Source organism: Podarcis melisellensis (assembly GCF_964234715.1).
Source record: "Podarcis melisellensis genome assembly, chromosome: 1".
NCBI lineage: Eukaryota > Metazoa > Chordata > Lepidosauria > Squamata > Lacertidae > Podarcis > Podarcis melisellensis.
Genome location: NC_138528.1, coordinates 43,081,279 through 43,106,988, shown reverse-complemented (window position 1 = coordinate 43,106,988; position 25,710 = coordinate 43,081,279). Strand labels below are relative to the sequence as shown.

General features: G+C 44.6%; 1 protein-coding gene across 2 annotated transcripts in view; it reads right to left on the bottom strand.

Annotated features, from left to right (window-relative positions):
* The window catches only part of TYRO3 (TYRO3 protein tyrosine kinase), a 64,525-nt gene extending 50,542 nt beyond the window's left edge, over nucleotides 1–13,983 (bottom strand). The window contains exons 1-3 of one of the 2 annotated variants that reach the window (XM_081931708.1): nucleotides 13,147–13,983; nucleotides 4,467–4,674; nucleotides 56–156 (exon numbers count right to left, since the gene is read on the bottom strand). In XM_081931708.1, coding sequence (XP_081787834.1) covers nucleotides 56–156; nucleotides 4,467–4,674; nucleotides 13,147–13,240 — 403 coding nt within the window. In that variant the 5' untranslated portion in view covers nucleotides 13,241–13,983. The remainder of the gene's footprint in view (nucleotides 1–55; nucleotides 157–4,466; nucleotides 4,675–13,146) is intronic. The other variant, XM_081931709.1, reaches the window with a different exon arrangement.
* Nucleotides 13,984–25,710: the final 11,727 nt, after the last annotated feature.

Here is a 25,710-nt window from a genome sequence, read left to right as displayed (position 1 = left end):
GTATTGCGTCCTCAGCATGCCTGCCTTGGGCAAGAGCCAGTGACAGGGCCCTTACCTTCCACAATGAGCCACACTTGCTGCGATTCTTCTTTCTTCCCGTTGGTCTCCACTTGGCACCAGTACTTCCCAGAGTCTTTCCGGTCCACAGACTTCAAGCTAAAGTGTTGAGAGAGCGATGAATGGTAAATGGCACTGTGGCATAAACAAGCAGCTGTCATCACAAGCTCTTCCATTTCCATCCGGTGATCTACAAACATTGGAGCCATTTCTGAAATAGCAAATCCCTCCTGCTTCAGCATGTACTTGTGTGATCACAGAAAACTGTCCTAACTACGAGGCCCTGGCCCTATCTGGCCCATTACTGCAAACAATTGTCCAAAGCCTCTCACATCTGCAACCCAGGTTTATGTCAGCTGCAGATGCCAGCAAATGAACCCAGGACTTGCTGAATGCAAAGCACAAGTGTCACCGCTGGTTTTTGGCTCTGCAAAAGGAATGCAGTTTGCCATATCCTGAGAAGCACTTGTTTTCCAGGATTCCAGAGAACATGTTAAATTGTGGCCTTATAGTGGCCCATGACTGCATCCAGCCTGAATACGCAGGGAAAGCAATAAACCATTTGGCGAGTCTTCCACCTATTTGTGTGGGTACCACGAAGCAGAAGGAGCATATGCCATACCACAAGTGACAGAAAATAGGTCAGGAACATAGGAAGCTGCCTTGTCCTGAGTAAGAATATTGGTCCCTGTAGTCCTCTACTCTCCATATATTGTTGGGGCTACAACTTCCATCACCCCTGATCACTAGCCATGCTGGCTGGAGCTGATGGAAGACATGGAGGGCGCTACGTTGTGCCTCCCCAGTCCAAATTGATTGGCGGGATTTCAAAGACGGGCCTTCCCCAGCCTTACCTGGAGATGCTGACGAACCTGCAAGCAATACTCCATCGCTGAGCTACAGCCCTTTCACCAGAGACATATGATTTTGGAGACTGAGACAGAGATTGGAGGGGAGGCTACCCTTTTCAAAACAGTGAAGGAATCTTTAGCACTCACACGGGAGAAATAAGTGCTTATCTTGAAACATTGCACGAATTAATTAGCCAAGTGCCATGCAATTCCTGTTTGCAGAACGTGACTTAGCTAACTCCCTGGTTCCAGGAAGTCTAACTGTCCTCATCTTGGAAAAAAGAGTCTGCCAAGCCGCTCTAACCCTGAGACTGGAGTCTAAAAACATGCGGAGAAAGCAAATGTGTTGGTTAGACAAGAGTGAAAGGGAAGGAGCAAACATTCCCTCATCAAGGTGATGACTCAGAGCTGGAGCTCTTCATCTCTGGCCTTATTCAGCACCACATAAACCTAAATAAATATTTCACATACTAATATTTTCTTACAAAGTGGGAAGCAGGGTAGAGAGGAACTGAATGCATAGAATGTTGCTTTAAACCATGAACCAAGGGAGAAATTCTGTCCACAGTTCCTCAAGTTCAGACACATATGTCAATTTATATCAGACTGAAGACAGCTTTGTACGGCTTCAGCTTGCAATAGCCGCAGGACAAAGTCAGTCCAGCCCCTACCAATTCCAGCTGTGGCAGATCATCACAGGGTGACCATATGAAACTCAAGTGATCAGGTGTCATTCTGATTGGGAAGGAACAACCAGCAGCAACACTCAGCTTTTCCAGATCCGCCTATCAATTTGCTAAATCAGACATCAGTGCAACAGCCTACAGGGTATTTAATTAGGGCTGCCAGAGGTGCTATTTCAATGCTGTTTGCTGTAATGCAGCAATATATCCTCTCCCCACCCATCCCGGCTCCTTGTAAAACAAGTGTTTCCAGGAGCACATTTTCATTTCAAGGGCTCTGTTGGGAATCCAAGATTCTCAAGTAACTATTTAATTCAAAAGGCCTCCGGAGAGATGGATTTGGGAATAGGTAATTCTTGTATACTTCTGGCAATTGTTGCAGTAATTACTGTACTTGCAAACAGTATCTGGAAAGATGACTGACACTTTTCCTCTCCCACCCTCTGCCCACCCGCTGTACCTGTCCCGCCGCAACATCCTAAGCAAACTATCCTTGAATATTTTACCCTATGATAATTGGCCCAAATGCAGAACGCTTGGCTTGATTTAAATGATGGAGTAAATGTGCTGGAACATCTCTTGTGGGGATGACTAAGACTTGGTTTGTATGACACATCCTCTCCCCTCCCTACAGGATTCCGATCTAGTCTCAGAAGTCTGATTTTAATTAGGGCATCTCTTTTTAGTCAGAGACCAGGAGAGAAGGAAGGGACATGGTGGGAATAAATGAGAGCAAGGAAACTTTTAAGTACATCTCCAGTTTTGCCGCAGAGAACATTGGAACAAACAAGGTGAAAGGGGGGCTGTAAAGCTTTCCTTGTCATTTGCCTTCAGGCTAGGCCAGAAAAGGGGAAAGCTCCCAGTATCAGAAGGACAGATACAGCATGAACATGAAATCAGTGGTGGCGGAAACAACATCTGCTGCCAATGCTGGTCTTAGAGAACCACATAGGGGAATTGAGGGAAGGGCTGTAACTCCGTGGTGCTTTGCAGAAGGTCCCTGGGATAGAAGACCTCTTCCTGAAACCCTGGACAGGTCTGCCAGTCAGTGTAAGCAAAACTTATGTAGATGGACCAAGATCTGATCCATTATATCCATGATATAAGGCAACTCCCTACATCCCTAAGGAGCTTAATAGCCTCTCTGGGCCTTCCTGCCTAATGGAGCTACCAAACATGAGAAAAGGTTGGGCTGGCCATTTCAGGTGCCAGTACACCTCAAGATGTCCTAGACTGGATTGGAATGGTTTTGGTTAATGGTGCATCCTCTTTTACTGCATTACTGCTATATAATCAGGTGGAGAACCTTTGGCCTTCCAGATGCTGCTGAACTTTAGCTCCCATCATCCCTGTCCGTTGGATACGCTTGTTGGGGCTGATGGGAGTTGTAATTCGGCAACATGTGGAGAGGCACAGGTTCCTCACACCTGGTATATATGACCATTCACAGTAGCTGATGACATGGCGAGGCTCTGTCACTCACCTAATCGTTGGCCGGTTGCATTGCTGATGCTTACCTGGAGGTGGAGAGGTAAGCTGGTGGGGGAGGAGGCTGGTGTGGTGCCAATGCACCAGTGAGTTGAACCAATCTGGTGTTCCCACTGGTAGGCTTGTACCATGTTATCCTTGCCCTTCCCCTTCTACCTCCTGGTAAGCAGCACTGCGACCAACCAGAGGTTATCTGAAGAGGGCTCCCCCACCATGCCATCCGCTACTGACTACTCTGGACTGAGCCCCATTGAGCAGATTGCAGTGTAAAAATTTTTTTCAACTATTTGCTTATATTCTGTAAGCCATCTTGAAAACCTGTGAAAAATTAGAGGATGGAAACCAAACTGGTTTGGCTCAGCTCAGCTCCTCCTTCTACAGCAAAGTTCTGCACCAGGCACAGAAAGCAATGCAATGCGAGTTTTTAATACACTGGGTCTTAGCAAATGGACAGCACCTGCCCCTCTTCTTTATCAATTAACCTTGACTACACCAGAAGCCTTTCTTTTGCCTGAACACCCCTGTGGGAAATCAACCCTCCTGGCCAATCTTAGGGAGGAATCTAGCCCTCTCTGCCTCCCTCTGTTCCCAAGGTCCCACAAACCAAAATTTTATATTGGGGTGATGAATAAAATAGGAGATGGTCATGAAGATAGTAAGGCTGGGAAACAACCATTAGAAAATGTGGGGGGAAGAGCTAAATTTCATTCTGACCAATGAAAGCCTTGTTCAGCCTACCTCTGGTTTCTGATTTTTTACCAGACTGTTGCTCATTTGCCTTTATGCTTTCCTCCACAACTGGAGGGCTGGTATAGCTGCAGCAGAATGGTTACGAGCTATGAATCAGAAAGTCTGCAGTTCGGATCTCACCTCCGCCATGAACTCAGTAGGTGGCCTTAGTAAAGGCACTCTCTCAGCCTCAGGCTTCCTATCTGAAATCTGGGAGATAATAATACTGGTGTACTTACAGAGTTACTGCTTGGATCACACTAGATAATGCATTTGAGCGCTTTGAGGTACTATTCAAGTACTTAGTATTATTGTCAACTACAAGAATGGGGAAAGGTCTTAGGCACACACCTGAGATTTTAAACAAGGGAAGACAAAAAGGTTTGGGTGGAATTCCAGGGAGCAAATACCATGTTTTGCACAGCAAATATGTGGAATGCACTGAGCTCTGACTCCAAGTGCCATAGAGTGCAACAGTTAGGACTGGGGAGACTAGGATTCAAATGTCCATTCAACCACAAAGCTCACTAAGTGACCAGTGGTCTGTCACAGGATAAAAAAAATGCAGGTGGTAGTGAGGATGGTGATAATGATAATGAAGATAGTAATTAATAATGTAATATAACTTGGAAGCCCTTGTTGTGTACATCAGTCCTACCTGAGGAACCCAATCCAGTGTTCTTCATCTACTGGGATGTACACCTGGTCTACGCTCTGCACCACGGCTCCATCCTTGATCCACAGCATCTCTGGGTCTTCCATTCCCTCGAGGCTGCAGTTCAGCTTCACAGGCTGTCCCTGGGACACCTTCAGTTTGATTGGCATTCCAGTAGCCTTTGTACCTGGAAGAAAGCAACCTCCCTCCTCTCCACACCCACGAAAGGGGAGCGCGGAGGTCGGGAATACAGCAAATTAGCCAAGGTTGGTGGTCCGCAGTGCAACAATACATCCAGAGAACAGAACATGCAGGCACCTGAACGCCTCATCAGAGCTTTATTACATTTGCCGAATGATTATAGGATGAGAGTACTGAAATTCCAGTTAGGGAATAATGGAGGAGGTTAAATCCATGCAGGGCTTCGTTAACAACATGCCAATTTGGAGATCAGCAGGGTGAAAGCCATACAGTAGCAACCTGTCAGTGGTAGATACAGATGCAGAAGACATCCCTGCAGCTGTGCCCTGACAATGCTTTTTGAAAGTGCTATTCTCAGAACAGTAGCACAAATTCCGCCCAAAATTCTCTCTGGATTTCTGGCTGCCAGGTAATATTCATGAGCTTTTGGGAAACGGTGGCTTTTGATCTACGCCTATGAAAAGAGCTGACATTTTAGAAAGTTATTCATAGGGGGAGAGGGGGGTGGTTGTTCGGCAAGCACTTTCTCTTTATTGCAAAAACTCCCAAGCAGTTTTGCAAACACTATGGAAGAAAAGGCTGGTGAAGAGCCTTGGCATGAAAGGAAACTAACCATTTACAGAGCATACTTTTCTCCCTCTCCTCCTTAATGTTGTGGTGTGGGATTATTTCAACCAGTAGCCAGGCAACCCCCAAACCCAGGAGGCAGTGCCAAATTTCTGATCTCATTCCCCATTTGGATGAGTGTCACCAATTCATTTGCAGGTGGTGGCGTTTCTCAGATTTCCTTTGGGGTGGGGGTGGAGGGGTTCGACGCATTCAGAATGTGCTCCAGGGCTCTCAAATGTGTTTAAGTGAGTGGGTGGAGAGAGCTATTGCGTCCACAATAAGAAAAATGTATGGAATACGTTAGCTGCACAAACACTGATGCAAGCTGTTTGAACGCTTGGGGAGAAGATGAGCATATGTGGGAAGGAAGAAAATAAGCAAGATGGTAAATAAGCTGCAAGGTAGAGGATTAAAATGTGGCTGCCAATTTCCAGAGAAGACCAGGCCTTTTGTACCATCTCTGCTGTAGGTATTAACCATTGGCAGAATAGGAAAGTGCCAGCCGTCAATTTCCTATCCAATTATTGATGGGTTTTCATCATAATAGTCTTATCTTTATTATAATAGTTTTGTCTTGAGTTTCTGTAACTACTTGGTGCAGTGCTGACTTTATTTGTCAGCTTCAGCATGCCAATGGAAAGGGGGCGAGTATATAAATTCCATTGAAAATAAATAGGCAGAGGGTTGTATCCAGTGCTTTTGTTCTACATGCACAACAGGCTTCCACTTATACAACAAAACTTTCCCCGCTTCCGCTCTCCCCTGGAGTCCCCCACACCCCCTCAAAATATGCTCCATAGGATTGCAGGACCCCCTGTAGCAGGTTTTGGGGACACACAGGGAGAGGAAGTGGACGTTCCATGCATGAGTGGAACTCTGTGTGTGGAGCATTGTTTATAACCCACAGCAAACAAATAAATAGTATTTTCAATATGAGAGGCAGTGATGGTTCACTCTGTTTTAACATGTTGATTTTAGCAGTAGCAAGTACGAGATCTTCCCTAGAGTAGCCTTTTCCTGTACTGTAACATGCTGGGAGGTGTTTGTTTGTTGTTGTTGTTTTTAATGCCTTTAGAGGCTTAGTCAAGGATTGAATTTCTACTACCTCTGCAGCCAACCATGGCATCCCATCAAGGGTATAAAAGCCCCAGGAGGGAAAATACAGATTTTAGATATCAAAATGCACATAATGGGGCTGAATCATTTTGATTTCAAGGAACACCCAAAGGTGGAGATTCATTGGTGCTTAAGTTGATGTACCCAACAGTCCGATGAAAGTAAATGAATTATCATGATCAGCACTTGTTTTTCTGGAGTCTTGCTAACAGGTACCTATCTCAAGACCCAGACGTGAACTCTCAACAAGAGCCTCAACTCTACCCCTCTAACTTGGGCTGCAAGGATAAGGTTCCCCAAAGTGTTAAGCAAGGTAGAGGGAGTCACCAGGGAGAATAAGATCATGTCTCAAATTAGGACACAGGCTTCCTTCACCCCTCCTCTAACTCCCTCTCTCAAAGAAAGAAAGGTGTATGCACAAAGCACACAGACACCCACAGTCACAGAATGTCATCAAGCCTGCAACATGGGGAAGCTGCTTAACAACCCTCCCTTACTCAACAGCTGATAGCAAGAGTATCCTGTACATGGGAGCACATAGTAAGTAGCATGTTTTATGCAGAACCCAGAAAAACTCTGGTGATGCACAGGCAAAGGCAATGAAGGGCTTTGTCACATTTGTTAGCGAACACCAGACACCACACTCTGCCTATTGTCTCTTCTGGCCAAACATCTGTGATATATTCTTCTTGATGGGATCAGAGCTTTGGCACATGGAGCAAGACAAACCCAAAGTGCAGAGTATGCAACTCCCTACAGTGGATGGGTTGAGTAACCGTTGCAGTGGTTACATTTCCCTTCCTGACAGGTGACCCTCCAAAAAACTGACATTAGAGGAACTGCCGACAGAATGGGCAGCTAGGCTGAGGCATGCATAATGGAACTAGGTGGGTGATAGCACTCTTTCTTCTGTTTACTCAAGTAGCAATCCTCAAGGAGAACCTTGTAAAGGAAACTGTTGTGTGCATCTGCTAACCATGAGTCACCCCCAGACTGCCTGGCAGCAACATATCAGGTGCAATAGGACACAAAACTGAAATGCGGTGATGCACAAAGTTCATCTTTTTCTCCTCTGTAGTAGAAACTACATCACTCAGTACTCTACAAGTGAGGCTCCTCATTAAAAAACAGTGAACAGGGTTGGTGCCAGAGCTGAGTGGGCCCCCAGCGTAATGTTCCTCATGCCCCCTGGCAAAGCTACAGCTGCATAAGTGACTTTGACAAGTGGGTGGGGCACTATCAGCTGACATCATGACACCAGATGATTGACAAGTGGGTTTCTCCACCGACCTGTCAAAGTCTGCCCACAGGGGCAGGGACAGAGATAAAGGTAGCCCTCTGGGCAAAAACATTTCCCAACCCCTGCTTTGGATGTGTGTTGGATTGCTGTGCTATTGACCCTACAACAGACTGAGCATAGTGCTGTAACTATTACCTAGTTACAGGTCCCAGGGGAGAGTTCAGATTACTGAATGTTCCTCTGTATAGAAAACCAGCCCATGAGGGAGGAGGTTAGGCTCTCCAACACCTAATTCTCTATGGGTGGTTCCAGATGTGTTTTCCCAGTAGTGATGTATGGAAGTGAGAGCTGGACCATAAAGAAGGCTGATTGCTGAAGAATTGATGCTTTTGAATTATGGTGCTGGAGGAGACTCTTGAGAGTCTCGTGGACTGCAAGAAGATCAAACCTCTCCATTCTTAAGGAAATCAGCCCTGAGCGCTCACTGGAAGGACAGAGCCTGAAGCTGAGGATCCAATACTTTGGCCACCTCATGAGAAGAGAAGACTCCCTGGAAAAGACCCTGATGTTGGGAAAGATGAAGGGCACAAGGAGAAGGGGACGACAGAGGACGAGATGGTTCTACAGTGTTCTTGAAGCTACCAGCATGAGTTTGACCAAACTGCGGGAGGCAGTGGAAGACAGGAGTGCCTGGCATGCTCTGGTCCATGGGGTCACGAAGAGTCGGACACGACTAAACAACTAAACAACAACAACCCTTTCTGCAGAAAATCCAACAGGATTAAAAAAAAAAAAATTCTGCTTCTAATAATCCACTCGTGGTACCTGAACAACCTCACATCTGAAAGCACCCTATGTCAAGTGGGATTTTTGTATGAAGGCGCATTCATTTATGTGAGCTCTCAACAGCAGTCTGAAGTGCCCAGACACAGGTTTACCACCTCAGGGAGTACTAGGCCTGCTGTGACACTGGCTTTCCAAGATGCCCCACGAGGATGTGCCCAGCATGCCAGGACCATAGGATCCCCCTGAGTATATAACTTAATTGCATTCATATGTCTATGGCATGCTAGCAATTGCTCATACTGCTACATGAGACTGATAAAGTAATTAGGGGATTTTTTGACTGTGCAAGTGTAAGAACATGAAGCTAGTGTCAGGAGACCCAACTGTGGTTAGTACAGCCCACCTGCACAACATCAGTAATGTTATTCCCTACTAGAGAACCTCTGTAGGAGAAAAGCATGTTGTTCTTTTATTGGGACTTTTATTGGATTACAAAGCCTGTTAATTCACTGGTTCCCATGCTGCACTCCTTGTAATTTTTCTCCCTTTTGTTGTTCCTGTAAACTTAGTGGAAATTGCTAAGAGCGATGAAGCTGGCAAAATAATACTTTATGTTCAGATGCAGCATTTGTTGTTGTTGGGCTAAGGAATTAATCACGCCACTAAGAAACATGATCTAACCCCTTATTATTTGATTCAACAATGACATAAATGGTGTGTGTACCAGAAAGCATCCTCCCTCTCAGCTCTCCCTCTAACTGAATATAACAAGCCCTGCATAGCCACGCCACATACACCTAAAACACACGCATGACATGACAAGCAGTCTTATGAAATGTAGGCAGCACCCTGTGGCAACAAGACTGCTCAGCTTTCAGTAATGCACTTGGCTAACAGGGTTAATAACACACAAGCATTGATATATCTGGGAGGCAACTTAAGATTTACATTCCCACCCTCAGCTGTGGTTCCAAGAAATCATAGTGCAAGTCACATTTGAAGGAGTGTACTGGGCAAAGTACAAGAAGGACGGATTTTGCACAGAGAGAAGGAATTTTTAAGGGACCAATTGGCTTTAGTCTTCTTTTGGCACTTGATGAAAGGAAGAGGGCGAATGGTTAAGTGATAGGAAGGTTTGGAAAGAGCAGGGATTAATTTTAATATATATTGAGTGTGTACACATACACACACACACACACACACACACATATATATTCCCAATTTCCAACCCTGATTGTTACCTAATTAAGCTCTTACGCACAGAGATAATTAAAACCTAGTCATTAACATCTCTTCACAATGTAATGATTATGGAAATCAAAAGATGTTGCTCAATTAGGAGCTGCAGCTTCGCAATTCTTACAGATTTGGACTCAAGAAGCAGTGTGGCTCTTAGCCACCTACCTTTCCTAGCCAGATGGCAGCTGCTTAGAGAATTGACAACAATTATGTAACTGTATACAATTATATTATGTAGGAAACATAATAAACATTCCTCGCAAACCGGGATGGCTTTCTCTGTTAGTTCAGCTGACAACTTGGCAGCCTGGGAAGTTAGCTGAGCTGCTCCACCTTTTGGGTCCAATGTGGGCAGAAAATCCTGCCCAACTGCGAAGTGTGTCTTGTCATGAAAGGAGGAAATAGCATGACTGGGAAAGAGACATTCTATATTTCACTACCACCCCTGACAAACGCTCAGCAGGAAACAGTACAGTACTGGGAACACCCTGTGAGTTGTACTTGCTTGCCAGGCCTGGTTCCTATGGATCTTTGCCTTTAATCAGCCACAGTTCCCAGATTAGGGAACAGACTTCTATTTCTTTACAGAAACGATATGATATCTAAACTTGACAACAACCCAGTGCTGCTAAGTTCTTTTGCACGGCAGCTTGTTAACTTTAATTCTCTGAGAATGCAGATTACTGCCAGAAAAGGAATCCAAAATGCATTCTTAAGGGAAGAAAATGGGAAACTGGAGAAACATGTCTGCATGGGAGAGCAATCTTTTCTCTCAGATGCCAAGTGTGCAAGACCAGAGCCCCAGAGCCTTTGTGTATACTGTAGAGGGGACCTCAGAGTTGGGGGCTCCACATCATGACCATAACATATGGGAGCTGTTTATTATGTCAATGAATATGGGTTCCATGCTAGAACCATTGGACTATCTTGCTCCTGACATGGAGGCTCTTCATGCAAAGGGGCACATTGTACAGCATGATAGCCACCATGCATAGTCTGCAGCAGCAGCAGCAGCAGCAGCAGCAGCATTTCCTACAGGTTCTGGATAACTGCTGTAATGACTGAACTGGTCCACAACAAACCTGGAACTTGGAATGGACCATAGCCAGGGGTGCCTAACCTGTGGCTTTCTGGATGTCATAGAACTCCAACTCGCACCAGCCCTAGTCAGCATGGCCAATAGTTAAAGATGATGGGAGTTGTAGTTCAACAACATATGGAGGCCACAGGCCAGTCACTCCTGCCATACTTTTCTCACCTTTCCATATTTTTTAAGAGCATTTGCAGACTCTGATTAGCTGGGAATTCTATATAATGCTGGTCAGTTTTGTTCCTGGTTATGATGCTGTCAACTTTATATCATAGGGAACTGAAAACATAGGGTACTGTCAATGTGGTGCCAGTGTATTAGGCTTGTCTTCCAGCCTAGCCTCTGTTGTCTTTTTGCTCTCATCTACTTATGTTTGCTCAGCCAATGGACAACTTTGATTTATATTGACTCCAGCCTTCAAGCACATAAAGCACCTAAGCCTGGAAACTGATGCTTGACAGCTCCCACCTAAAACTGTCAGCTCATGGCCCGGACAGAACACGACGACACTAGACATCTTTCAGGAAGAGTAACTCCTATTCCAGTACAATAGTGGGCAAATGGATCGTCACAGTTATCAAGGCTGGAGTCAGCAGGTGTCCTGGATCTGTTAATGTACCTTGCCGTGTCTTCAGATCAGGAGCTAGAAACCTGCAGTCAAATAACTAGCCCAGCCAAGAGCATCAGATTCACCTACAGGTGGGCTCCCATCCTATCAAGCAACACTGAGAAACTGCACCTTGTGACAGCATGCCACATATTCAGTTTCACTCATTAGTGCTTTATTTAGGCTAGTTCAATTCCACAGGAAGATGAATTCTCAATGTAAATGTTTGGAATCCTTCCAGTTGTCTCCCCAACTGACTCTGTCTATTGGAGGTGAAATCATGAGATACCTGTAGAAATGAATAACCTCTTTACCTTCATGATGTATACTAACCATGTAACTTTATGTATGTTTTCTCAGAAGTAAGTTCTGACTGGGCTCACTAGGACTTACTCCCTAGTAAGAGTATTTAGGATTATGTTATGTTAAATAAAGGAGAAAATATTGCTGCAATGGAAATATTTTGCAATTGCAGCATTCGCAGGAATGTCTCTTTTTATGCCATCACCAAATGGGTCACAATAGACTGAACATTGTGCATTCCCAAAATAACCTATGAATACAATGAATACTCAATGAGCACACATGGGGATTTTAAGTTTCCCAAAGTTTTTGTATCACTGGGGTGTGTGTGTGTGTGTGTGTGTGTGTGTATCACAGATGTCTTGCTATAATGATGAATGCATGGGATCAAGTTACACAGAAAAAGGAGAAGTTACACAGAACAAGATCAATATTCAAATACAAAAATATAAGTTATTTTTATTAATTAGGCGGCAAAAGCCTTACACACATTTAAAGTGCCTGCTCAATGAGCAAACCCTAAGATCAAAATTTCCAGTGATTATTACGCCAGTCAAAGCAAGTGATCTTTTAAAGACAGGAATATTTCAAAACAGATGTACTCCATAGATTAGCTGCCAAAATATGGCTTCAAGGAATGTCAATCCAATCTGAGATTTTCTGACTTTCCCCTCCACCTCCAAATATGCCAGCCTCAGAGCAGTCCCCCTGGGGCCAGTAAGTGTTGCTGTGCCCCCACTCAGGACCTCTGGAAAAGTAATGAGGCGCTTAAGGCACTTAGGTGAAGAGATCATATTTCACAACAGGGGTGTGAGATCTGAAATCGTGACAGCTCCAAGACTGCATTCATTCTCTTTTGAAGAGCTGGCTTTCTGCAAATAGCAAGGGGCCGTGGGGAAGCGAGTCAAATTCAGAAAACATAAGAACTACAAGCTTGACTCTGCTGCAGATACTATTGATGTGCACGGCAACAAGGTGGAAAATGAAATAATAACAATACACAATCCAAATAAAGGATACTCGACAAAGAAAGTAAGGGGTGGGGAAGAGACACATCCCCCCCAATTAAGTTCTGTAACTTGTTTCAGCTCAGACCAGCAACTCTGATTTAGACCAGTTCCACAACACACTGGGATGTATGGCCGCTGTACTTAAGAGTGGCAACCAGCTCTTGTTCCTAACTCTTCCCGGGAGTCCCTTCCGGGAGAAAAAAGTGAGCTGTCAACGTGAGAGGTTTTGTTTGTTTGTCTGTTGAACCGCCTGAACAAGCCAGCCTTGCAAAGGACGGGGGTGGGCGCGCGTGAGGCGGAGGGATTCCCATTTCTGGATTAAATCAAGAGGGCATTTTTAGACCAGATCCGCGCAAGAGGTCAGACTTGAGCAAGGGCTCCCACAGGGACAAAGTTGGGGGGGGGGGAGGAGAGGCACCCCCAACGAGTCCAGCAACCAGCTAAGTAAGTCCATGGGGTCAGCCATGCCTTCTCCGCCTTACCTGTGACAGCCGCGACGTCCCGCAGGAGGAGAGCCCATAGTGCCGGCAGCAGCAACAGGAGTCCCCGGATCTGCATAGTCTGCTTCATCTCCATCTCTTCCACATCATCATCTTTGTCATCCTCCTCCACGCCGGGTTGCCTCCGCTCGCTTCCAAGGAAGAAATGAAACGGGGGTGGTGGAAAGGAGGCGAACGAGAAGGAGAGGCGGTTTGGGGGTGTTGGGGGAGAGCGGGATCGGGAGGGAGGGAGGGGAAGCCGCGAGGAGAGCCAAAGCGATGCCCTCAGATTCGGGAATGCGCTGGGCGCCTCCAGCAGCAGCAGGGCTGGGGGTCCCGCCGCGTGGAGGGTCTCTCCTTCCCGCGCGCGCGTGAGAGAGGGACCTGGCAGGGGAGCCTGAGGTGGCGGCAGATTGGGGAGCTGCACCAGCGCTCGCTCCCGGCTGGCTGACCCGCCTCCTCCTCCGCTCGCTGCGCTTGTAATCCAAGATCCGCGAGCCGAGGAGTTCCCCCCCTGCCGGCCTCGCGCGGTACGCGGAGTTCAGTCGGCGAGCAAGCGCCGCTCGCCTCGGCCGGGCTCGGAGCTCCCCCTCTCGCCGCTTCTGCTCTGCCGCCGCCGCGACTTCCTTCAACAAGTCGCCTTCTCCTCCTCCTCCTCCTCCTCGCCTTCCTCCTGCTCCTTCTCCGCCTCTTCTCCTCCAGGAAATGGCGCTTTCGCGAGGCCACACGGCAGAGCCCGGCTTCTCATCGTGACATCACCGGCCTCATCATGAATATTTATCCAGCCTGTCTATTGCCCTTCTCCTTCTCTGCTCCCACCCGCCTCGCCGAGTGGGAAATGGCGGGCTTCTTCTCGGGGGTGGTCGCGGCCTCTCTACGCCTTCGGAGGGAGGCGCGAGAGGGGCGCTGGAAGCGCGCGCGCCAACAACCCCCTGTTGCGCCAGCAACCCGGGGAAAGAGACGCAGTTTCGTCGCGCTGGCCAAGTCGGCCTCACCCAACATTCAGATGAATGTACATTGGTGGTTTCTAACAACGGAAAAGGAAAAGCCAGTATCAGACACCAAGCCCAGTTCTGAAATAAAGCAATACGTTTCCTCCATGTAGGAACAGCCGGGGAGGAATGTATACTGAGTAAACACACACGAGGCAGTTTGAAAGCATGAAGCACCCATGTGGCTTTGGGCGAGAAATCACAGATCTAAATTCTGTCGTCCTTAGTTATTTCTTTCAAAACCTGCATGGATTTTACGTTCTGCATTTTAAGTTTCTGGAACATGTTTAAAGGCAGCCCCACAAAGAGCACATTAGTTGAGTCTTGGTGGAACCAGAGCGACTAAGCAAGGGCCCATCCATACCTTGGCTTAATGAGAACTGTGAACCCTTTGTGTCTCTCTTAATTAACACCCCACCTCGCATGTGGTGCTCTCTTCCAACTACCCATGGGGCAAAATATTTCTGCATTACAGGGGGCTGGACTAGATGACCCACAGGTGCCCCACTAGATGTCCTATGGTTCAGCTGCTCTCCCACAGTTCTGACGATTCACCATGCAATCAATGTAGCTCTCCTGTTTGGATTTTCGATGCATAGGAAATGGGTATGTAGGAATTAAAGAAGCTACAAGGGTTTTACAACCCACATTCTAAGTGAGGTATGGGCTGGCTGTAAGGTCCTTTCTCTTGATACGGTTGTGAAATATACTCGGAGTCGAGAGTGGATTTCATGCTCTTTATTCAGCTCATAGTGGTGAGGAGGAATGGAAGTCCCCCCCCCCCCGCAGTATCTGCTTTATATACATTATTTACACAATGGGCTGCACGTGATTGGCTAATTCTGGGATTCTCCTGTAGGCCAATCAGGTTGTGGATTCAATTCCATCTGGAGCTGGATTGGGTGGCTCCTACGGACCAATTATACTGCTGCGTTGTTCTAGGACCAATCAGACTGCTGCATTTTGGATCCTATTCAACTCAGTACATAACAGGTTGAGATGGCATATCAGCTGGTTAAGTTGGCAAAAGTCACTTCTCGCTACTGCGTAGTCTAGGAGGGGCCCCCACAGCTGTGAACCTGGGCTTTCGGGAAGTGAAATCCCATGGGGTAACCAACAGTTTCCAGGGTTCTTTTCTACACTTGTATCATATAGCAACTCTTGCTCACGTTTTCTCTGAACTAAAATTTCTTCATAGGTGTCTTGCTCCATCTCTTTGATCATTTGGGGTGCTCTTTTCTGATTAGTTTTGTATATGCGGTTCAAGGCAAGCACAGAGCCCCTTCAAATGAATGTGCACATGATGTTGTTGGGGGCTACAACACACATCAGCAGGAGAGGGTAGAATTGGCCCATGGAGTCCCAATGACATCCCCCCACGCGTGGGGCCCTCAACTTCTGACCCCACTTTCTTAGCTCCAATATGTTAGTCGTTGATTTCTTCGTTCCTTATGAATTTGGGATTTGCCCAAATATTGTCAAAATAAATGGGAATTGAGTAAACATTCTGACTCGTGAAAATTAAATAAAACAATGCCCAAAATTCATATACAGTGTTACCTCGGGTTAAGTACTTAATTTGTTCCGGAGGTCCGTTCTTAACCTGAAACTGTTCTTAACCTGAAGCACCACTTTAGCTAATGGGGCCTCCCGCTGCCGCCGCGCCACCGGAGCACAATTTCTGTTCTCATCCTGAAGCAAAGTTCTTAACCCGAGGTTAGCGGAGTCTGTAACCTGAAGTGTATGTAACCTGAAGCATATGTAACCCGAGGTACCACTGTATATATATTCACCTTTGCTTACCTCTCACAGAGACTGAGATTGCAGGAGTTTCTTCATAGCACAGGGAACATAGATACTGACACAGTCATTAATATTATAATATGGTTTGGGGGTATTTAGAGTAGAGAAGCAACAGGCAACTCCTCTTCCTTTGCTATTATCTCTGAAGCAAATCCCCCTCCTGTAGATGAATCCAAAGCAGCTATTGGACTTTTATAACACAAGTTTGTGTGTATAACTTGAAGTTTAGGCCTGCAATGAGCAAACCTATAATGCACATAATCCCTTAGACTGACATTCTGGCTTCCATTGGTAAAAAGATCCAACCTCTCCCCCCTTTTTTGCAGCAGCCAACTCTGCCACCCTATAGCATGTCTCACATGCATTTCTAGTCTGTTGCCATAGCAACAAGAACCTAACTTCCCTCCCACTTCTTTCTGCCAAGTTGGTTGTTGCCCATCAACACATCAATGATCTGGAATAATGCCCTAATTTCTGTCAGATTAACTCATGGGCTTTCAAGTAGCCATTATGTGTCCCCCCCCCCCGCTTAGTTCTGCCTAGTAGTTAAACACTTTAAGAGTGCTCTGTTCAAATTACCCTTATTTGCATAGGAAATAGAGACCTCTTATTAACATAAGATTCTATGATTGGTTTTTTAATAAGCTCTGCTTCTAAAGCATTGAGATCCCTACAGGGATTTTGCCAATTTTTCCAATCATTGAGGTTTCACCTGATAAAAGGTCGCAGCTCTAGTTCCCAGGACGTTCAGATTTGCAGGTGCAGATCAGTATTGATATTGTTAAAAGAAAAAAACTGTTCCTTTTTCCTTATGGGGTACCCAGTAAATGTGTTTGATCCTGCTCATCTGTCCTGAAAATCTAGGTAACCATATCCAAATGGCTGCTTCCTATTCCATGGAATCTGTTTCCTGTTCCATGAAATCCTTTGAAAGGATGAGCCTTGTTCTTTTTAAGCCAACTTTCCTTACCATATTTCTACATGCCTACTTTCCTTTTATGATTTAGTGCTATGTGATTCTGATTTCCTAATATAGAACCTGTTGTTTTATTTTACTGCACTACCATGCTTATGGATTTCAGCCCCTGTGGCTTAAAATGCTCCGTTCAGTTATCTGTTTGGTTTTTACATGACCAAAAGACAATTCAAAAAGCATTAAAATCTATTGAAAGTACCCATTTGGTGATTACTACTTTTTCTGAGTCTAAAATCTCCTACAAGGCCCCCCAAACTTAAAAAAATAAATAAATTGTAGAGCATTTGCTTTAAATGATTTTTGGGACTTTAAGGCTGCAATCCTATGCACACTTACCTGTGAGTAAGTCCCATAGAGCTTTAGACGGCTTACTTCTGATAACACATCCTTAGGATTGCACTAGAATGCCATCCAATGGGCGTAGCCTGAGTCTGTTCTAGGCTGCTGTGGAAAGCTTTGTGCAGAGCAAAAGGCAAGGGTACCACTTTCAATAAAAGGATGAAGGCAGGCAGTTATTTAAAACTCCCTGGTGACGTGTGGCACTTTAAAGGTGCCTGCTTGCTAAAGCAATCTGTACGTGTCAAGCTTAAATTTCTCTTTGTAAACATGGCAAGTCCTATTGCGTCCCAGCATGCAAAGGGGCCTGGTTAGAATTATTTTGCTCTGTTAGTTGCCAAGCCTGCTCTGCAATCATACTATTACTCATATCCTTGAGGAATCCCTAGCATTGGAACAATGCCAAGCAGGCTCCATGACTGGAATAAGAATGTGTGTCTCTTTTTCTCTTGTTCAATGGAGAATCACCAAAAGAGAGGCTGATAAACCACATGTAGGCAAGAGACTGAGAAGATGTCCTGGTTCTCTTGGGGCATGACATCCTTTGAAAGGTCTTGTTCAGACTCACGGTGTTCTCAGGTACTTTCTCAGGCTATTAAATATATTCTTTGCATATATTTGTTACCAAGCTCTAGATGGTTGCTGGTTTACTAATGGTTTCTTCTGTTTTGAGCTTTTGTACTTCACAATGTGCTGTTTTTCATGGTCATTATGGATTTCTGTGAAATAATAATGATTAAAAAAAACCCTCACAATACTATTTGCTTGAATAAGTCCCCTCAAAGTCCACAAGTGAAATGCATGCTGGTGAAAACTGTAAATAAATATAAGCAGAGCCTGATTATGGGAAGCACTTTTTAAAACATCAGTATATTTTTATGAATTTATATTTCTTATTATTTATTTATTCAGTTTATATTCTGCCCGTCCTCCCAAAGGAGTGGAGGAGTTACACATGTATATTTTCCCATATGCAGACAGTATTGGTGCTTTCAGATTAATGCCACCTGGTGCTCATTTAAAGTTCTCTAGTGCATACCACTCTCGCAGAAACTGCACTGCCTGGGCATTGACCTGGCTTCCAATTACTCTGAACAAAGCATGTTGGCAATGCAGTCCGGAGCTTTAATGAGTTGTGCTGACATGATGTTGTTGCATGACATTTCTCCTGCTACTATTCCTCCTGCATTAGCTGAAGTGATCTCAGGGAAATTAATTATTTCAACCAAACATTTTTCACTTGTATACAACATATAAACTTTTTTATTTTTTAAGATCCTACACTTGTCTCACAATGTCTTTGCTGGTGTAAACTGGCATACGTTCATTGACTGCATTTAACCGGGGATCCATTTCGTACATCCATTGATTACATTTAGAATCATAGAAATGTATAGTTGGAAGAGACCTCAGGGCCCATCTAGTCCAACCCCCTGCAATGCAATGCAGGAATCTTTCACCCATTGTGGGGCTCGAACCCAAAACCCAGAGATTAAGAGTCTCATGCTCTACCAACTGAGCTATCCTGCCTCAGCTAATCTTTTGCACTGGCTAATGATTGGTTCTCCATTAGGATTTTTACATTGTTTAAGTTTAGTAAGATGAAGGAGAGCCAGTGTGGTGTAGTGGTTAAGAGCGGTAGTCTCTAATCTGGGGAACCGGGTTCGCGTCTCCGCTCCTCCACATGCAGCTGCTGGGTGACCTTGGGCCAGTCACACTTCTGTGAAGTCTCTCAGCCCCACTCACCTCACAGAGTGTTTGTTGTGGGGGAGGAAGGGAAAGGAGATTGTTAGCCGCTTTGAGACTCCTTAAAGGGAGTGAAAGGCGGGATATCAAATCCAAACTCTTCTTCTTCTTCTTAAATCCAATGATTTTAATGGATCTACTCTGAGTATAACTTAGTCAGATATAAATGTGGATTGATAGCTATGCGTACCTGTGCTAAACCTACACTGTAGAGTGATTGCCTTTCAGAAAATAACATAAAATGAACCAGATGGTTCTCATATCCAAAAAAACATTGTACTGATTTCCCTTTTTCCTTATTCCTTTTAAGTGAATAAGAATGAATCCCATTGCGTGATGGGTGGCAGGACAATATCTTCCACTGCACCTGAGTGTAGCAACCTAGTGGTTGTCTGCCCTGAAAACAGATTTGGGTCAGATATTCCACAATGGCACACACAAACACAAATCCCCTATTAGAATACAAGAGTATAAGAAGAGGACTGCTGGACCAGGCCAATGGCCCATCCAGTCTAGCATCCTACTCTCAGAGTGACTAACCAGATATATAGAAGAAGCCCTGAAGCACAGACAGCACTCCCACCTTATGCAATTCCCAGCAATTCATATTCTCAGAGGCATGTTGCCTTGAACAGTGGAGGAACCCACTTTGTTAATGTTTTTGTCTCCTCCTTGACTTCCTTGCACACTTTATAAAAACCACGAAATATTATAATATGTTGCGCTACTGGATGGAATGACTGTTCTAGGAATTGTTAACATTGGTTGCCAACTAATTCCGCATTTTCTGCTTTCGATCCACTTGATGGCAATTATGATTGTGCTTTTAGAGGTGAAGACCTTGCAGCTGTTTTAGTTAGTTTTGGTTTGCTAACAAGGGCTCTGTTATGCTGTATTTAGTTCATCGTTGCATTTGATTTCATTGGGTGTTTCTAAACAATTCTTCTTGTAGAAGCTTTGGTATAAGATAACAATTCCGTCAATCATTATAGTTTAATTTAAAACAATGTTTTATTTATCAATTGTTGGATTTATATCTCTATTCCAAAGAACTTCATGCAGTGTACCTGGATTCCTTGGAACACACCGAGTGCTGGATTTACATATAAGCTAAAAAAAGCTATAGCTTAGGATCCCAATCTCCTGGGGGCCTCCAAAAAAAATAAAGGAAAAAATTGGATGTACATTTCCAAAATATAAGATAAAAAACAAATAAAATAAAACCTACATACAGCAACCGTGTTTTGTGTTGTGTATGATGTAAGTAATGGGCCCTGCCTGCTAGGCTGCTCCCTAAAATATCATTGGCTTGCTCATTTCTATATATAGGGTGCCTACATTCTGCATGGACTGGTTGCATGGCAACATGTACAAATTGCTTTAGATACCTATTAGGTCCATAAATTACCATATAGCATATATTCAACACAAAAAACAATACAATTTGTTGTTGACAAAGGACAGCTGGACATATAAAGGGCCCCATTACCTTCAGTAGCTTACAGCCTCATCAAACCTAAATCTGGCCCTGAACACACCTATTGAAGTCATGGTGAGGCCCAGAATGGCTCAGTTTCAGAGATGCAGCTACATTGAGCAGATGACAAAAGTGGGAGAAGAGAGGAAGTTGGGCATCTGTTTTGAACACTTCCTCTTGATGACAGTATGCTTTCCCTTTGCAGTGCAGGCGCTGCGGTTAATTCATTTTGCCTTGCAAAACTAATGAATATTGTAATTCAGATATAATAAAGGACAGAAACCAGTTTAATATCACTGAAATCAATGGATCTAAGCAAATCTCGCTACAAATACTTTGGTTCAATGCACATTATAGACTGGGCTGCTACTCATTGCTGGAAAATAATTATCGAAAGTTGTTCAATATAAACAATTGTTTGTAATAACCTGGAACACTTTAAGAAATGTGTTTTGTATTTTTCTTCTTCCAGATTTTCAATTAATAGACATAAACAATAACTTTAAAGGCGCTAAATAGTGCAGAAATATAACATGTGCACCTGTTTTGTTCAGCAGGAATCCAAGTGCTGGAACAAAGGTAAATTGGCTGTTTCTTAATCCCTGGCATAACCTTTAGCTACTATAAAACAAAGCTTTTGTGAGGTCATCCCAAGCAAGCATACCTGTTCTTCTGCATGCAATATAGTTTCCTAAAGGAAGTCTGCTGAGGACTCTTACTGAGCTGTCTGTCACTGTTACCCTCACTTCAGCTTGTATGGCAGCTGGAGCCTTATCTGTTCTTCTGCACTAGTTTGTTTCCTGGGATATGTCTTGGGGACTCCTGGTACCATTTATTCTAGATCCCTGATGAAGTCACTGTTTAGTGCTTCACTAATGAGGTTGATATGCAGAGGCACACAAAAGACTCAGTGATTGCAGCGGCAGAGAGGAATTAGTTCCCCTTACTTATTATGTCCTCTGCAGTGCTTGTCAAGAGGTCTGGAATAGCAAGCTTATCAGGACATATAAGCTAGTTATGTATCCTTTTTAAAAAAAGCTTTTATTTGTATATTACTGATAATTGTTTCATATATATCTTTTGTATATCATAAAAATCACCACTTAGGGATGTTTTGATCAAGCTGCTTAAAAATTGTCAATGAAACAAATAAGTAGAAATTATCACTAAGCCGACAACAAACATCGGACTAAAGCTGGCTAGTGATTGTGGTTTGTTAGGACAAAACAAACCATGGTCCTGTTTTCAGATGACATACAAACCTTTGTGGTTTGTTTGCCCACTCACGAGAGGTCACAGTTATTCCTTTAGCAGACAAATCTTTGGTTGGTTTGCTGATGGAATGAAGAACAGGACAGTGAGATGGCATTCAAGTAGTGTAGGAATCTAAATCCAGAATGACTCCTTGCTCTGCTTCAACAATGTGATGCGTTTTAAATTTCTTGGTTATTGGTTTATTTTGCAACCAGTACATTCTGGGTCTGATGTTAAGGAGTGCTATTGATTTGTTATCTGTGTGGTCTAGGTGAGCTTTGATATATAGTGGAAGGCATGTTCGAACACAAAAGGACAGGGAGAATTCTTATGGCTTCTCAGAGGGCCAAAACAAAAAGGAGGAGGAGAATGCAAACTAGGAACATTCTGCTGGGCTGAGTGTACACAAAAATGATGAGCGTGGTGATTTCACCTGGGTGGTGATGGCTTGCCCTGCCCATTCCAATAATGGGATTTCTAAGACTTGCAAACATTGCATAGCAAAATTGCACAATGACAACTCTGACTAGGGATCACATTGCAACCTAAGTGCCTCTTCCTTGACACAGCTAAATCTTTAAATACTCTGGATTCTTGCAGTGCATCTTGCATGAAGTGTGTTGTTCTCCATGCTATTCTCTCCCTTCCGGTTGCTGCCCCCACCTATGTCTGGCGATCTCAAGTAACTGTCCAGGCGCCAGAAATTCTTAAACATTTCTTCTTGATGCCAGACTTCACTTGATGTAGTGCCACTCCAGCACATGGTAGGAAATTTAGGTGGTGGCTTGCTGGCTCCTAGTTGCTCAGCACTGCTGCCCGCCACTGCTGCCGCTGGCACCGGTTTAGCCTGCTGGGGGGGGCACTGCTGCAGGAGAGACTCCATCAGAGAGGCCATTGCCCAGTGTTTCTTCAAATCTAGACCTGCCTCTGCCCCTGCCTAATTATACCACATAGCTTTGGGCCTGCCACTCTCCCACCTGCACTTTGAAGTGTTACCACTTTGGTGCAGTGTTAACACATGAGTTGCTGTTTGTGCAGTGCTTTCCAAAGTGGATAGTACAGTACCATCCCCTGGGAGGATAAGGTAAAGGTAAAAGACCCCTGCACAGTTAAGCCCAGTCAAAGGCGACCCTAGTGTTGCGGCGCTCATCTCGCTTTTCAGGCCGAGGGAGCCGGCATTTGTCCACAGACAGCTTTCCGGGTCATGTGGCCAGCATGACTATACCGCTTCTGGCGCAATGGAACACCGTGACAGAAGCCAGAGCACACAGAAACGCCGTTTACCTTCCCGCCGGAGCGGTACCTATTTATCTACTTGCACTGGCATGCTTTCAAACTGCTAGGTTGGCAGGTGCTGGGACAGAGCAACAGGAGCTCACTCCATCGCAGGGATTCGAACCGCCAACCTTCCAATTGGCAAGCCCAAGAGGCTCAGTGGTTTAGACCACGGCACCACCCATGTCCCCCGTGAGAGGATTATGTAGGTGGGCACTGGAGGTGTAAATGACTATCACATTTTGAAAAGATTGTATCGCTGATCAAATCAAGGGTATATAGTTGCACACTGCACCAAACTCTGAGTGGTGCGAGATTCCATGTGTTCCAGGCACTTACCCAGGGTTCATGTTTCCTTTTGGAATGAGGCACAGCACAGCGGAGACTGTAGTGTCTTTGTGATATGTGGTTTATTTATACCAGTATACAACCTAAGCCTGTGATGGAGGAGTTCACACCGTCAACACCCCAAGAAGGTCCTGCTTCTCCCATAACCACAGCCTTGGATTCCAGCAGAAACCAGGCCTGTCTCTCTCTCTGCCTTTCCACTCTGGCCTTTTGTCTTTCTAACTAACAGATAGTTGGGGGGGGGGAAGCCCACCCATTTGTCCAGCTTTGCTCCCTTAATGACCCATACTTAGTGAGGAAAGTACATGAACTAATGTCAGTGTATTGGAAGAAGCAAAGATCACCAGTGTTTCATTGGATTGGTCATGTTCGGATGCCTGATTACAGTATCATCTTCCAAAGCAACTGCAGTGGTACCTCGGTTTTCAAAGTATTTACTTCTGGGTTTTCGGCATTCAAAAACCAAAATGTTCGACTTCTGAGACGTTCGAAAACTGAGGTACAACTGTCCTTTGTTCTGAACTTAAAAATGGAAGGCGTAACAATGGTGGTCAACAAAAGAGGTTTAAAGATTCTCTTGAGGCAAATCTAAAAAAATGTAGTATAAGCACAGACAATTGGGAAACACTGGCCTGCGAGCCCTCCAATTGGAGAACAGCCTTTACCAAAGGTGTCGTGAACTTCAAAGACACTCGAACTCAGGACGAAAGGGAAGACTAAGAGGAAGGCACATTTGGCAAACCCTCACTGTGAAAAGACATGTGGATCCAGAACTGGCCTCCATGGTCACTTACAGACTCACTGTTAAGACCATATTTATTGAAGACAATCTTACTTGGCTACAAGTGATCGTCAAAGAAGAAGAAGATTTAGCGAGCCATTACCAGGCTGTCCTGGCTATTCCAGCAATTGAATCCATGCTGGAGCCAGGAATTAGAAGGGGGACCAGGCATTCAGCACACACTCACTCACAAATATATACACAACTCAATACTGACTCAATGCTGTAGCGATTCAGTCTTAAATATTTCTTAAAATTGAAATGTGAAACAGAAAGAACCACATATTTTAATATGGACTCTAATGTGCCTCCATAATTTAGCTTGTTTGTCCATTTATGTTGACTGATGGACAATTATGTTAAAACTGGGCATGTGATAATCCATAAGAATGTCTGTCAAGATAAAGGCATCATGATGTAAGCCTTCAGCTTATATAACAGAATATCATTTAGCTATCAGGAAAAATCCCAGAAAGACTTTTTGCACTGTTTCCAGTAATCTTCCCGTGCAACCAGCCAAGTTGTATAAGACAAACTCTGCGTCTTCTGTGGTGAAAGGAACACACCATTGCAAAACAGGATCATTATACCAAAAGGAATTATATTTCAGGTGATGCAACAGTCAGTGCCGTAAGAAACAATCGTATATGTGCACAGATATGCATATATAATTATCTACACATACTAGACACTACAAATTTCAACATACAGGTAGAAATAATGGAAGCGAAGACTCACTCCCTAGTTGGACACCGCTTGCTAATGACATTTGCTTTGCTGTGGGGTTGGAACACTTTGCTCTGAAAAGACAACAAATAACATTTGGCCAATGAGGATCATCAGCATTTGCCAACCATATACAAAAAATAGCTTCCCAGGGTTTCTTCAGTGTGTGTGTGTGAAGACTGATGATGGGAAGGGAATTGGTGTTTTGAAGTGGTCCATAGCTGTACCTGAGAAGATCACACAAAAATGAATGTTTGATTTCATCTCTGCTCATTGTGTTCCTTGTAAGGTGTATGGATTGGAAGTGTGAGAGTGGGCCAGGGTGCATAGCTAAACACACCACATTCTGTGTTTGAGGACAAGAGGAAGAAAAGCAAAAGTGCCCAAGGCTGCTCTAATACAAGATTTTTACATGAGCTCCTGATTGGCACTAAAGGATGCTTAACATAACATGGCTTTAAAATCCAAAGTGTAGAAGCAGAGGAATCGGGGCAACAAGGGTGGATACCAGGGCCAGTGACCGTATAGACAGTAACAGTCGTTGCGCAGTGAGTCAGTGAGTCAGGCTGTTAACCAGAAGGTTGATGGTTCAAGCCCACCCAGAGACAACTGCAGGCAGGATTCCTGCATTGGACTAGATAATCCGCTCTCTGGGGTCCCTTCTAACTCTAACATTCTTCTCTATGATTCTAAGATCTAAAGAGATTGAGTGAATATTCATAAAGGCAGGGAAAGCTGTGTTTCCCACGCTTCTTAACAGAGGTCAATGCTCATGATCTTGATTCAGTGTTAGCTGCTCAGGCTCTTTTCATATGAGCCATTGTCTGAGGAGAGCAGGGTGCTGGTGTGGTCC